This window comes from Anabas testudineus, chromosome 14 (genome assembly GCF_900324465.2).
Source record: "Anabas testudineus chromosome 14, fAnaTes1.2, whole genome shotgun sequence".
In the NCBI taxonomy this organism is placed as follows: Eukaryota; Metazoa; Chordata; class Actinopteri; order Anabantiformes; family Anabantidae; genus Anabas; species Anabas testudineus.
The window spans coordinates 1,903,748-1,919,512 of record NC_046623.1 but is presented as its reverse complement, the minus strand read 5'-3'; the positions used below and the strand labels follow the sequence as shown (position 1 = coordinate 1,919,512).

The 15,765-nt window shown below is 41.7% G+C and overlaps 1 protein-coding gene across 4 annotated transcripts in view; it reads left to right on the top strand.

Annotated features, from left to right (window-relative positions):
- Positions 1–2,580: 2,580 nt before the first annotated feature.
- robo3 (roundabout, axon guidance receptor, homolog 3 (Drosophila)) overlaps positions 2,581–15,765 on the top strand; it is a 70,056-nt gene continuing 56,871 nt past the window's right edge. For all 4 annotated transcript variants that reach the window (XM_026372382.1, XM_026372381.1, XM_026372380.1 and 1 more), the window contains exon 1: positions 2,581–3,293. In XM_026372382.1, coding sequence (XP_026228167.1) covers positions 3,227–3,293 — 67 coding nt within the window. In that variant the 5' untranslated portion in view covers positions 2,581–3,226. The remainder of the gene's footprint in view (positions 3,294–15,765) is intronic.

Here is a 15,765-nt window from a genome sequence, read left to right as displayed (position 1 = left end):
GAAGTTTGAAATTTTTGCAGGGGAAAAAGTGGACACGCGATATTGCGCTCCCTTTTTATGAAGCCATTTAATCAACTCCAAACAGTGTGGAATAATGAATTGCTTATAGATGCAGTGTCGCCTCTGCCAAAAGAAATAAGTGATCCAGAGTTCATACATCATAGTCTCAGTTCACTTTAAGTCATTAGTTGATTTATGAACTGGACGACTATGCAAAAACACGAGTTGTGCTGAAAATGATGATGAATTTGTCTTAATTTAAATGGCTTATTTGTGTTAAATTTCAGCTATTGCAGTGAGTCTGTGAAATAACAGTGGTTCAAAGGATACATTGTTAAGCATTCAAAAGCATTAAAGCTTCACATTCTCTGATGTAGGATAGGTGAGCTTGATTTGTCATTTGGAAATTCCATCCTTTAATTTCAAATATTATTATGTATAAAAGATGAATCCTGGGCTAATGTAATGAAAAATCCCTGGTCACCCGAACCTTTCCCGTTAATTAGACTCTGTAGAGTTTTTTCCCCATGCTGCCAGGAAATGTTTTAATGTTGGCATTTCCCAAAAGCTGACTCTAAAGGCCTTGCAATACATTCAACTGAACTGAAGAAATCACCTCATAAAACAAAGCTTTTGTGTGTGCGGAGGGGGAATAATTCTATGATCTATGGCTCAGCTGCAAGAGTGCAGCACAGCACCAAACCACACTGATGGGCTGTCGTTGTAATTCAGTACCTAATGTGGATAATTAGTCTAAATTCATGGAGTGCTTGATTCCACTGACAGCTCCGCCAAATGTTTGACGAAGGCCCCAAAGTAGCAGCATCCGTCACAGGCGAACGGAAATGCATTTAGTGGAGGGCCTCATCATGTTTTATTCAATCACAGAACGATGCTCAATTAATCAGTTTCTGCAATTAAATTAAACATGTACATGCATAAAACATGAAAGCAATATCAGGGGTGTTTAAGCGCTGCTTGATGCTCAGTTCCACGGTTAACCCAAAAAACGGAGGATTTCTTTTCAACCCTCTGCAACAGGCTCTGTAACTTTACTGATGTAGCATGATTTCCCTTTCACCTAATGCTGTCAGTGGTGTGTAAATTTCACCTTGGTATTCACTGCTTGATGCATACCACCATCCAATGCATTTCTATAAATGTCAAGAGCTGTGTGTTTACTAGGTCGGTCTGACCCCTAATATTTATTCAGCTCAGCAGTGCTCTACCCAATCATTCCTTATTGCTTCATTGCAGAATTGTGGCTCTTGGTATGTCAAGTCTCATTGGCTGCAGTTTGCCATATCTCCTGGCACATGTAATATTGCTTTTCACTTTCCATCAAGTGCAGGGAAAGCCTGTGCTTGGATAAACAGTGGCATTTTGCAGTGATGTGTGGGGTTTGTTTGTATCTCCTGCCTGTGTCATTTCCATTGCCTGATTTGTACACATAGCACCAAAGTCGGCATGATCAAAGGTATTTCACATGTTAGAAATTGCATTTGGATTCATACCACTAACAAAGTAATTTATGCCTCAGCTTGGAGATAAATGTTGACATTTCCACTACGCTGACTAGAGTGACTTTAATGAAGGTTGTTTCTAAATTGATTTAATCCAAGTAGGATCTGTAGGATTACAAAGAATTGTTTGATATCAGTCGTATTTTTTGGAAACTTGTTTAGCTGCAAAATAAGATGAGACATTGTAAAAATATTAATATTCACACAGCCATCTGAGTATGCATATCTATGTATGTATCTATTCAAATACAATCTTCAGAAGTCACATTTGGCATGTATGTTCCTTTGATGTACTTGCATTTTTTTTTTTAAATATATATACATATTTCTACCTGAGCAGTTTTTATAGGGGTGTCAATTAGTGGTTCCCACAGCATGTGCACTAATACTTGGTGCACTCGCCCTTTAAGAGAGTGGTCCTGGCATGGTGAAGTGAGACAGATTTAAACAGGCACACACCGGAAGTTTATAACTGTGCCTTCAACATACAATTACAGGCAGCCTGCAACATTTGTCACAACTAAAACAACAGAAAAAAAAAAAACGACCGCTGGAGATAGAACAAGAAGAAAAGAGAAATGGTGGAACAATTAGAAGAAATTCCTTAAAATGCACATTAATATAGGCGTGTAATAAATGACTCAAATGTTGGATGCTTTTAAGTGATCATTTAAATATTGAGTAACTGGTAGAACACAATATTCACGAATACTTGAATTAAATTACCTGAGCTCAATTTGAATGAATAAAAACGTCAGCAAAAGAAAGGGTTTTTTGAAATATTATGATAGTAAATAGTAAATAGTGTTACAGCCTCGCTTTAAGCCCACACTCATGTAAATGAACAGACAACATGCTATGTTAGAGGTAATAACTGTGTTATTAGACATAACTTCATATTACACAGTAAAAATGCTTTATTTAGGAGCCCCTTCGTACGCATTGGCTCGTCACCGTTTTATTTTGAAAGCTAACCGGAAGCCTTTGGCTGCACTATGGCCGCCTTCACGTCGGTGTGTCTCGGCTGCGGGACCGTGTAGTTCAGTGATGAGTCTGGAGTAAGTGGCTCGTAGTAGCGGAGCGGAGACGGCGGTCACCGTGCGGGAAGGAGGACCATAACAAAGTGGAGTTTTCCTGTCAGCGCCGTGACTTCAGGTACTTTGGCACTAGTTCACCCTCAGAGGAACCTCTTTCACTAAAGTGAAGACGGGGAGACAGACAGACAGACAGAGAGGGGGAGAGCGGGACGCACTGACCGGGCTCTGCCTGCCGCTCACGGCCGCCTCTCCTCTCACCACTCTCGGCCGCCTCTCCTCTCATCACTCTCGGCCGCCTCTCCTCTCACCACTCTCGGCCGCCTCTCCTCTCATCGCTCTCGGCCGCCTCTCCTCTCACCACTCTCGGCCGCCTCTCCTCTCATCACTCTCGGCCGCCTCTCCTCTCATCACCCGCGGGATTAGACGCACACTTTAGGAGCGTGGAAAGGGACGGAGTGACCGTGTGGATGGATGTTTGAACTTGGCACCGTGTTGTCCGGCGGCCGGGACGCTGCCCGTGGAGTTTGATGCTGTTGGCGGAGGTTCCGTCTCACGGACTGTGTGCTTGGACACGTACCGCCGAGCTGCTGCTGGACAGCCTGTCTCACTAACTGTCCGCTCTCTGAACACTGACCAGCCCCGTCCACCGATGACAAAGCCCCGCGTATGATGGAGCACCGCCCGACTGTGCTGGTCCTGCTGCTTTTATTTGCACTCACAACTTTGGCATATGGTAAGTTGAAATTGGCGTGCGGCTGCTTGTTTTGGGTTATGTTTGCACAGATGGGGCCTATGCTTCATATGAGGGGCTCCTACAACTAGGTCTCACCGACTCCCAAGGGCTCTCAAAGGGCCTCCCTCCAACCCCCAAGAAAAGAAATTCATTTTCACTCATGCAAAAGTTTCTGCTTCTCATTTTCTTTTCCTCATACATGATTTAATAGATCTTTGCAGGGAAACGTGTTCATGTCAGTAATCCTGGATGATGTCATTTAAAAGGCCACTTAAAGCTTCTGACAGCTTATGCAGCATTACTGTGTGCGTCCGGCCCATGGGATCCTGGATCCACACCAGCATCTGTTCCCCACACATATTTCTGACCTTGTTGTGATTCCAGCCGGCTCGTTTATCTCTATTATTAGGCCCATTAGGTGAAGACGTGCCCTCAGACAGATCTAACACCGCGAAGCAGGGTGCACCGTGAGTGAGGCTGTTGCATTCAGCAGGCAGAGAATCAGTGATGGGAGATAAAGATGTAGTAGAAAGTTCAGTTTCCTCGGCTTTAGCCTCCGTTACATCTCTAGATTCTTTGCTTCTGTTGTGTTATTGCATTTTAACAACGGCATATTGAGTTCTATCCACTCTGTACCTCTACTCTGGAAAATCCACCACTACTGGCACATTATCAGTCAGAGAATGACTCTCACGCTTGTAGACGGAGTCACCTCTGGGATGATGAAAACCTACATAGACTACACGCTGGATGCACAGACCCCCCTCATCAATCAGTTGTATAACTGGTGAATTGCTACCAGTAGTCTACAGGTTTTTTTTTTTTGTCAACACACCTATGTCTTTGTGTTCTGCGCAGATACACCCCCGACTGCGTTGTACAAAAGCGCTGTTTTTTTTGATGCAAGTGGGATATTATAGTTTGTGACAGCGTGGTGTGTTTGGGGCCCGGCCCTACTGCTGAGGCTCCCTTTTACAAGGCTGTAAACACTGACTATGAACCCAGAGCATATGAACTCAGCATCTGTGAAAAAGCTCCTTCAGTGACTCCAGATGCTCCTCTGGGACTACAAAGGCTGGATTAAAGCTACTTATTTTCACTTTAGCAAAACACACACTTTTAACAACAACAACAACAACGCCGACAACAAGAAGCCTGTACTGTTTTTAGCCATGTAGATTTTGTGTCGTAATTTACATTTAAATGCGCTTTTGTGTCATGTCATGACAGCCATTCAGAGGGAGATTAAAGAGATAGGAAGCTTCAAATCAATACATAAGATAAAAATGAGCATTATATGATAGGATGAGCTTAATATCATCCTGTTTGCGTGTTTCCTCTTTCCCTTTTCACATCTGAACCGTCTCTTGTGGAGCTAGATTCATGTTTCAGGCTTCTGGTTTGCAGTCTGTTTGTCCAGTAGGGCAACACTGAAGTCATCTCTGTCACCATCAGTCAACACACTGCGGTCTCTGGCAGCTATCTCCAACGACCGTCAACAGGCCATGTGTTTGCCATCCTCTTTATTAAAGCGACTGGAAGGTATCCTTGAAAACAGCTGCTTTGTTGTCTCAAGAATGTCCCCAAACAGACCAGTAACCAGATCAAACAGGCCGCACCAAACCTTGATGCCCACATTGTAATTACAGTCTGAGCATACAGCTCCATTTCCTTCAGGGAGGGGAAGTGTGGTGGGGTGTAATGTGGCTGTAATAGCACAATTACCAAAGCCTCATACTGGTCAGAGTCCTTTCTTTGGTTACTAGTGGTAATATAATAGAAGTTATTTAAGACAGGGTGTCATCTGCATACACTGGTTAATTTGACACAAGTCGGAGCTGTTGCTGTAATCCCAGCTGTTATACCCAGAGACGGTGTATTCTCTAATTATTTATATAAATCCTCACATTTAATAAGCTGCCTCTTGGACAAATAGCTGCTGATTTATTTAAGTTTTACTTTAGATGATCAAAAAAATCTCAAACCCGGTCTGTAAAGCCCTGCAAATCTCTAAACCCTAGATCTGGTTTGTTGTTTATCTCATCTACTTATTAACACATTGTGGCTGTGAATTGCTTGTAACAGTATAACTGTGGATGAGTCATAACAGCAAGGCAACACACAGTAGCTCAGGTTTGTGCTACTGGCATATTGACAACACGTCTCATTTTTTTCTGCGGAGAGAAGAAGGAGACAGAGAAAGCTTTGTAGTCAATTTTGAGAACAAACACGCACTCACTCACACTCACACACACACACAGTGAGTGTACCTTCTTCCTCCCCCACCTGCCTGCCCATCTGTTCTTTACAGATCAATTAGACCGTCAATAGCTCAACAAGCTTTGGTATGATCCATGAAAATGGGCTATATCTTCTGAAAAAAAAAATCTTTACGACACAAGCAGGATCCTAATTTACACTGACTGAGAAATAAGACTCAAAAGGCAGGAGGGCAAGGATCTAAACATCCTCTTCCTGTCATCACAGGATCAGCAAATCACAAGCTGAAGATGCTTTTTCCAGCTTTCTTTTTTTTTTTTACTTGTAATTCTTTTCGCAGCTGCTGCTCTGCTAAATTTAGAAGTAAGAAATATGTTATCATATGTGTACATTGAGCTGTAGATTTGTCACTGAGCAGCCACTCATTATGTATACCCTTGATAATAGAAAATCACAGTCCCAGATTTTCATTACACAACAGTTTGATGACAACTCATGATGCATTATTAACAAGTTATTTGTGTATTCAAGTGTAAGAAATGGGGAGGAAAAACATGCTCTGTCACTTTCCCTGTCCAAATATAATCATAGGCTGTTTTCACAGTGTATAACTCCATCTGCAAACCCAGGGTTAGAGTCTCTCTCTCTCAATGCTAATGATTAATATCACACTTTCCTGCATTTGAGGGACTCGATAAAGCACGGATGGGGCAGCATGGACGTCTCAAATGGCGCATTAACGATACTCTACTTAGCAGTGGGTGCTGACAGGAAGAGTCAACTATCCCCACTCTTTAAAGGTCTCAAGTTCGACCGCCTGAGGAGCCCGACACAATACTGCCTGAGCGCCTTGCCTCAGGGTGTAGACAGATGAATGCCCCCCCCCTTCCTCTCTAATATTAGTTCCAGTGGTTTTTCGAAGGGACGACCTATCCAATGGAGGTCGTAAGGCTGAAGCAGACGTGGAGTGAGGTGAACCACGGGCCACTGGTGTCTTGGCTTTAATGAAGTGCTAGTGAAGGCTATTTTGTGCCATGTAACAGCGTGGGATGACGCAGCTACTAATTGGACAATATAGGTGCTAGAGGTGTTTGTTTTGTGCTGTGTGCTCTATATCAAGAAACTCCAAGTGCAGGAATTTTCCTGGCTCACAGCGGCGGATGATTAAAGCATTCAAAATAAAGACATAAATAAAAGTGATGTACATACATTTTCACGCCGTGTCAAAACGTTCCCATCAAATATCTGCCAGCTTCATCTCCAGAGAGGCGTCTTCCTTTCCCTGCTTACGTCTTTTCCCCGCAAAAATGGGACACATCGGTAATGTCTTCAAAGGCGCATTTTGTGTTTGTGTAAGGAGAGATTGTGTGTGTGTCATGTTATAGTTAATATCACCCAAGGGAGCTGGTATGCACACATTTCCACAGTATACCATGTATTCAGTTTATACCGAGGTGAATTGGTGAAACATGTAGAAATAGTAATAGATGAATGTTTCACCTCACTTGAATTAAAATCCATGAACAGAGGTTTGTAAAAGTAATTAATTGCAGTTAAATAGTAAATCTCCATTTAGTAATCCAGATGTTTAACCAGATGGGTTTCCCCTTCCACACAGTATAAACTTACAGAACATCATAAGTAGTAATACAGCTAATAGAGCTATAGTGTGAGTTTGAAAGTGTTATCTGCTGTTTCTAACCTTTTGGTGTCTGGTTATGTTTTTCATTCTAGAGAGTGAAACTCTGGAAGTGAATGCAGTCATTGCCAACCAGAATAACTTACTGTACTGTAATGGAATATCCTGAGTATTTACCAGCACTGTTTTTACACGCGTTCGTATGTCTCTTCTGTGTCTGAGAGCCCATCTAACAGGAGTGTGGTTCTCATCAAGTTCCACTGGCGAGACAGTCAGTAAAATCTTGATGTTTACCCACTTTTTATTGTCCGCGGACTTTTCTGGAATGCACTTTGAAGCACGACTAAAACACTGCAGCAGCAGAGTCAAATGGAAAAGCTGTGGGAATCGGTGCACCTGTCACTGCTGTGACTTTATCTGCCAGTTGGATATATTTGTGAGAGCCAAGCACTTGAAAGCTCAGTGTGAGGAAAGAGCAAACTGATAATGGATCATTTTCAGCACCAGTGTATCAAGGTGATGCTGTGTTGGGGAGGGGTGGGGTTGACAGCCACTGTCGATGATTTAATGGCTGGGTTTGGAACTGACAGGGATAGCTCTTTTTGAAAAGTGACAGTCGCTGGGTACCTGTTATTTTGTGATGGGATTGTTGAAACACAAAAAGTGACTAGGGGATAGGAGGCAGTAAGAGTGTCTCTTTTGCTATTTGCTGTCTGTAGGAGGTCTGTTTGATGACCGGTGGGTTATGCATGATGTCCTAAAGGGAATTACTGACAATGCAATTAGAGTGCCTCTTCTACTTGTGCACTGTGTGACTCATTCACCTTACACCAAATTTCCCCATTTCTTAATTATACATAATAGCCACCTTCTTGTCCTTGAAATCTCTTCAGCAATATGCAAAGGCTGCATTCATCCACATTCGTTTTCTATAGTAATGCTGTGAGACTGATAAATAACTAATCGTTCCCTGCTGTGGTTACACATTCTGAGTGTTTCATATATGAATAAAGCTCATTCATATTATGGTATCATAATCTAGTCTCCTTACACTACCAGCAATTTGTCATCATGAAAAGCAAGATCAATGATACTTTAAAGTCAGGACAAGCACACTGTAGTGAATAACTGGGCTCAAATAGAAGGACTAAGAAGCACATCAGTTAGACAAATAATTTACTATAGGTCCTTTGAAATAGCAAGGGTGGCCTTTTGCCCTTGTGTTGACCCTTTTTTAATACAGCTTTTGTTTTTTACGCTAAACTCTAACAGGCAAGTAAAATGCTGCTTGAATGTTTTTACACAGATACCTGGTCCTGGCATTAGAGATATGACGCCTACGTCACATCCACCATAACCTGCTGTGTATTTACACCAGCAAACTGCAGGTGATGAGGTATCTTTGGCACTTTGTTAAACTTTTTTGCCACTGTGTTAAATTATTTCAGTGTACTACAAGCAATGGTGACTTTACCTGAGCAGGTCATGTTTGAGTCGCAGCTAATAGATGTTAAACAGCAGTTAATTATACTGAAATCACTGCATCGCCAAAAAGAAAGAACGATTTTTGAAGGCATGTTGTGTACAATAAATGGAATTCTACGTTGGCATAGATTCGCCACTGAAGCATAAATCAAGTTTATCACATACATCAGAAATACAGTGCACATCATTTTCCAGCAGTAATGGTGGAGGTGCTGAATATTGTTTTTTTCTTTCTAGTTTTGCTCATTGACAATTTAATTTGAAAGTCGTTATGTGTTGAGCGCAAAATTAACATTAATGATACGCTTTTGCCTTCATGTGAGCAATGTACTACAATGTAAGGCCTTGAAAGACAGTCAGTGAGACTGTTCACTATGACTACAACAAAATCACTACCTCTCATTGCGGCTTAAAAAAGGGTCAACAATGACCTCCCATGCTGGTAGCATACTTCGGACATACATACAGGACACGGTGGGGTAAAATTGCCATAATATGGGCCTGTATCTCAGGGCTACTTCAACCCAAATTATTAGTTTCTTCATGTACATGACTTCGCGTTTTTGTTAAAACCACACATCAGTCTGTGTTTTATGCTACTTTTTGGAAATTCAGATGTAGGTTGTTAACTATAATTATCCCCCAGTTACTGCAAGATTTAACAACAGATCAGCGCAGTAGTTTTTCATATATTTTTTCATAGCACCGTGATTATTTTTCTTTTTAAGTTATGGACTCATAACAGGCATTCAGGAAGACCCCTGAACCCTTTCATTTTTCCTTCAGAGTGGCATGTATGATCTATGTGGTGAGCAGATATGAATCTAACAGCTAATCTTGAAATATGCTGATGTGGGACAGGAAACCAATGGTATTCCCCTGCAGCTGTGTTAGCCCACCCGCAACCAGTTGTCCTGCAGCCCCATGAGGATTTCCTCCCTGACTTTTGGGTACCCCTAATGGACTGATCATTAGTGATAAGAATGAATCCAGTCATTAACATATGGCCTCTAATTAAAAGGTTTTCCATCTCAGTGTTTTACCTAGGCTTGCTCTCCTGTGAAGAATCAATGCTGCAGTATTTTCCCCTGTATTTCTTATTGTCACTTCTTGCTCTCATCACAGACTGAGAGTCTAGTTGCCATTTACAGTTGCTGCTATCTTGCACTTTCACGGTCTATCCAGCCTCCAAACCCCCCTCCCCCACTTGGTGGAGTCAGTGGAGAAAATCGATGCTTGTTACTGGCAGGCTACTGAAACTCAAACTGACAACTCTTGGCAAGATTTCTGATAACTTGGTTGTTGGAGTGGTTGTATTTAAATCTTCAGGACTGCTTTTTGCGAATGCTTCTCTGAGTTGCCTAGTGTTCTCTGAATGTCTTATTGTGAGAAGAGTTTGACTGTACTGTCTTCCGTCTTATTGATGCTGATAGTTTTACAGAGGCCTGAATATTCCACTGCAGAAACTTGCAGAAAGTCAAAGTAAACAGTTGAAATCTCTATGTAGAAGGATTTTTCGCTGCCCCTTCATACTGGTTTTTGTATTTGAAACTAAATCAAAGCTTAATCCCAAGACTCTCAAGCATGTTTTACCATGAGAAACATTTTTTTCTGTGTAAAACTCCTCTATTGGGCTCAACTGTTCCTGTTGGACCAGAACAGGCGCCACTGTTTGCTCTATCTTCAGAAAACTACTTCTGCCTTGTCAGCTTGCCCAACATCTAGCCAGAACTAATTTCAGCCGTTTTGCCAGCGCAAGAGGCCATGCTCCGAGGGAGTGTAAAACAGAGTTGTTAGTGTAAAGGGCTTTTAAAAAAATGTTTGGTGCAGCTGTAGGAGTTGGATCTTTTTGCTCTCAATTTCCAAGATTCCTGCTTTTTGAAGAAAAGAGCAGGAAAAATCCAGTCCCTAGTGATGAAGCTGGTGGTTGCCCAGAGGAGGAATGATAAAAACACACAGTTTCCTTTTGCAAAGTTGATCCTTGCCATTTAGAAGCTTAGCATCATCACGTGCTAAGTTAAGGAGGTTGTCTCTTTATGGCTGGCAGTCCATATTCTTATGCGAGTGCCTCATTTTGTTGTCCCCACAGGGTCAAGGAGTAGGAGGCTGCAGAGAAAGCACTCCAGCATGCCTCCTCCACCGCTGCCAATTTAACTTTGAATGCACAAAGCACATTTGCAAATCAATTCCTGTGGCTTTGGTGAAAATGGAGAGAAGGGAGGAGGCAGTAACAAAGCTGTAAAACAACAAATTCCGTAAGAGGGGAGCCAGCCTCCTAAAAAAGAATTGCAGATGAGGGAGAAATAGGAATAGAAAAGTTGTTGGATTTTCTTTTGATCGTTAACCCCCCTCCCCTCCCCCCACCTATCCCTGCTTTAAAGATTATAAAGCTCTTTCTGTTCAACAGTGGCAGGTACTTTTGTTGCTGTTGCACTAGAATTCGGGCTTGACTTTTCTTTGCCATTAATAGCTACAGTATGTCTGTTTAAGTAGAATTTGGTGTGGAGGGTGGTTATCTTAAATTTAGTGTGAAGGTTAGCTCAGCTTAGCCTTAATTTTAGTTGCTAAGCCTGAAGATGGCTTAGTTTTTAGTAGCACAACTGACCACAGAGTGATAAGGACTGCAGTGTAGGATTCTGATTTATTTTCAGGCCCTTTATGCTGAAATGAAATGCATTTGTCACCCTGTCTAGGTGGAAGACATGATGTGGCTGAAGTGCCATCCGTGTTTTATGTCCTTTTCCCTGTAGGGCTGTGGTGAACTGAATATTTTGATGCAATGTGTGATGACACATATACCTTCTGGGAGCTGGTAGTGTTAGCTCGGGGGTGGGTAGTATGCTGAATCTTCAGCTGTGAGACAGTTGGTAAGTAGGTGTGGGGATCTGTGTTGACCTCAAGATTGAGCCTTGTACAAATATCAGACTAAATGAGTACCCCTTTCTGGATTTATTGTATGAGTCATACCATCATCGGAGCATTAAACCATCTGCGTTTTGAAAATAGTGTCTGGGCAGTCTGGGAATGATACAGGGCTCGCTGCATATTTACATCCAGTGTGGCACAGGTGCAGAAAAAAGGTTTAAAAGCCTGTCACCCCAAAGGTAAATAGCTTGTCAAGTAAAATTATGTTGAAATGATCTTTTCAGCACCATCCATATTCTAAACCTACGCAGATGCAATATCAGTCTCTGCTCTCCTCTCTGCTTTTTCTTAAATTGCTTTTCTTTTTGTCTTAGCTTCAGTTTTTCCTTTTTAACGATAAGCTGTCAGTGCATGTTGTCTCCAGCAGCAGCAGGAGCATCAGCTCGAGAACATTACATGCTTGAAACAAGTTGACAGTCATTTATTTGACCTGTGACTTCTTAGCAGGGGATTATCTGTGGATAATTGAACCTGAACTATTTCCATGTCAGAAGAAGCTAATACATCATCAGGTTGTCAGTCAAAATCACTTTTAATGTACTTCTAAATTGGCGTGAACATAGAAAAAAAAAATGGTCAAGATGCATTTTTTTTCTAATTTCTCTATTTTATTGCTGTCAGACATTGAAAAGTTGGCTTCACACTCACATTTGCTTTATTTCTTTGATAACAACCTGATCCCCAAATGCAAATACAGTATATCGTCAACCCCCATTCGTATACAAGTTGAGTACTGGACAGATGCGTGTGCAAATTACTGGCTGTTGTTATGATGTTTGTGCCTTTTCAGAGGGAGTAAATCTGCTTAAGGATGAAAGTCCACTTGTGTTTGTGGTGGAATAAAGCTAGGGAGTTGGCACGTGGGGGCTGGGAAGCCACTGTAGATCCTTGGCAGTGGCCCTCTGTACTTGTTTTATATCAGCAGGACACACCGAGCCCCTTGTTCTTGTACTAGATGAGAAAAAGTTCTGCCTCAGCACTTCACCACTCTCCATTATAGAAAAGGACATTGCAGAAGGAGTTTGTGCTCCCTGTGGCTGTTTTCTTCCAGTTTCTGTCGTTCGCTCTTGTGCACTTTTGCCATACACACACAATTTCACTGTGTCAGGCTTTATTATCTCTTATCTCATTTTTTTCCCAGACTTTGAAGAAGTTTGACAGCAATTCACCATGTGTATGCATTTGTCCCAGTGTTTAAATATAATCTAAACACAGAGTCCTCCACATGAGCCTTGTTAATTTCAAGTCTGTCAGTCTGGACTCATCAGGTCGCCGAAGAAAGTTCATGCTGAGTGGAATTAATTAAAATAAATAATGTTCTGTTTTCTCTGCTGGATTAATCAGCCTGATAATTACACTATGAGTTTAAAGTGAAATTCAGATGTGTAGCATTTTGTATGTCCAACTTTCAAATTGAAGCAAGAGCCCTCCCTAATGGGTTGAAAAGAGTTAGTTACCATGAAGATAAAGATAGCTGAAAGGGATATTCATAGTGACCACTGAAACAAACTTCAAAAAAAAGATCTGGAACAATGCCTCATTGTATTAGGTTATGTTGATTTGTGATGCACCAAACCTAACACCAATTATGGCTGCTCCTAATTTGAGAGATGCTCAAGGTCTTCACTCCAAAAAGCCTAAACACAGTGAAAGTGTGGCATTCTTTAGAAAAACACTTTGTAAAACTGAAATGGCCTAAAGTTTCCACAGCAGCACAATCATAATGCACAAGCATCTAAAAGCAAAATATCATTGGGCTCTCCAAAGACAGCAGCTCCCATATCCATAACAGACAAAGTTCTGTGTGAGCATATGACTAGCATGGCAACAAACACTTTTTAGCACATTTGCAATTTGTAAGCAGTTTGTTTATGCATGGTGTAGATTTCCAATAATGTTAAACTGTAAACCCCCTGTTCAGATGAATAATAAATGCCGGTTAGTTGTAGCCCTAATAAAAAGACATCTGCAGCAAAACAGCACACTGCAAAAACATTAGTGCTGAGATATAGGTGATGGTGTGCGATTTACCAGTGAAGTGTATGTGCTAGTTCTTCAGCTCATTCTTGAATCAATGGCCCTATCAAACATGGGTTCAGGATGTGTTAGACCTCAGCCTTTGGAACACCCGTGAGACAAACTCTGAAGTCACTGAGATCAGAGAGCTGTAAAGGCCATAGTACATGATAAATGCATTCAAACCATCCAGTGATTATGGTTTCCTGACGAATTCTGTAAATGTGCATCATAAATGCAGACTGGGCTTTTAAAGTCAACAAATAACACATCACCAACACTTACTGATGAGTGGCAGTTATCAGTTCTACAAGGTACAGGAAATCACACATCAATCTTTTATGTAGTACAGCTCTCTTTTGGTATGGCAGTGTAGAGTAATTAATCTTTTCCGAGTGTTCTCATTAAACAGATTCTGCTTCTCGCAAGCTGGATTCTTACAGCATCCTTGTGGCTTCATTAGCTCACATGTAGCTTTGAGAGTTACTGCCATCCAACTGTAGTACACCATGGGCAGGAGCTAATAGGCCCTTAGAGGGCCCAGGCCTTCCTATTAGAAACCCTTCTCGAGAAGGCACGTTGTATTCTCCAGACTCCAGTCGTCAATTTAACCCGATTTGAGTTAATTTTTTCCATCCTCACCCATATTTGTTACATACATCTACCCTCACTAGCTGGGGAATACTCCTCAGCTCAGAAATTCAAATATCCTTCAGTTGTGTGGCAGCACAGTCACACTCTATCAACATGCAGATTTGTACTGTTGTGTTAATGTACAGCCTGCAGCTGCACAAAATAGCCTGAGCAAAGATCACGGTCATTACAGTGATAACAGATTCAAAAAATGTAAATGCCTCACATGTATATAAATAGTCTCAGATGTATTCCCAGTTCCATTCCTCCAACCTGAGCTGTGGGTCTGTGCGACATGACAGATTAAGGTGGCAGATCATTTCCACTTGTAGCAGACAGTAGCTGAGAGATCATTTCATCAACTTTAGATTGGATGGTTGGCATATCATCTTTTAGTGGTTTCCGCTTGGACTCGCTCATGATAATATTGAGCTCAGTCTCACACGGTGGTCTCTTCTCCTTTAAAAGCTTTTACATTTCCACATGACTTGTTCCAGCTCGGACTGTAAAATTTATGAGTCAGCTCTTAAAGTCTCTGTCCTGCTGAACTCCCACAACAAACACCCCCGTCTCCCCCAGCCAGCCAGCCAGCCAGCCAGCAAACCTGCCAGATTCAAGCTCTTAGATGAATGGTCTCTATCTACTGCTCAGAGACCTTGAGGTAGGACAGGCACTAAACATAGTAATGGCCATTTTTTCTTCCACGTGATCAGCCCTATAAAAATGTTGCTATGTAGTCATTGTTAGATAGGTGGTTGTCTATACTATTCCATAACATATCACAGAGATTAGGGATGGCACAGACACAATTAAACATCCATAGGCCAGAGATGGCACTTTGAAAGAAAGAGGTACAAAATGTTTTTTGCATATGTGCATATCTGTTCACATTCCACTGTGCTTTCAGTGCTTGAAGGTAGACAGACGCCAAGCTGCTATTCGACTCTAACTAGAAGCAACTTAAAAACCTTAATACAATTTCCTTCTATTCAGAGCATCTTATTTCTTCGTTTTTGTAAATGTAATTGCATTGAGAGCAGGGCCATCAGACAGTATTCTATATTTCCATCGGCAAATAGCACTCTAGTGTGGCTCTTAATCCCCCAAAACTGTTTGGAGGACTTGTCACTTTGAGGGCAGGAATTTTGACAGACTTTCTTATCAGGAGAGCCTGAACCTTTGCACGGTTTCTCCTTCATGGACCTGTGGAAAAAGCTATTACAGCACTCATTCTTTTGCTAGATACTCATGAAACTGTCCGCAACACTGTACCTATAGGTGTACCTGGTTTAATGTAGAGGTAGGTTATAGTTGCTAACAACACACAGCACCAAACCCCCAAACTGGCTTATATTTAATTACTATTCAAGCATAACTTGTTTAAACTTTAACTGAACAACACATTTTTACACAGGAATAGCATCACTGCAGTGAAATAAATCTAGGAAGGCAATACAAATCAGATGTACACTGCTGCAAAGTCATGAATGCTGCAGCGGCCATTGCTGGAACAAAACCTGAGAATTTGGGAGCAAACGCTGGCCAGACGCACCT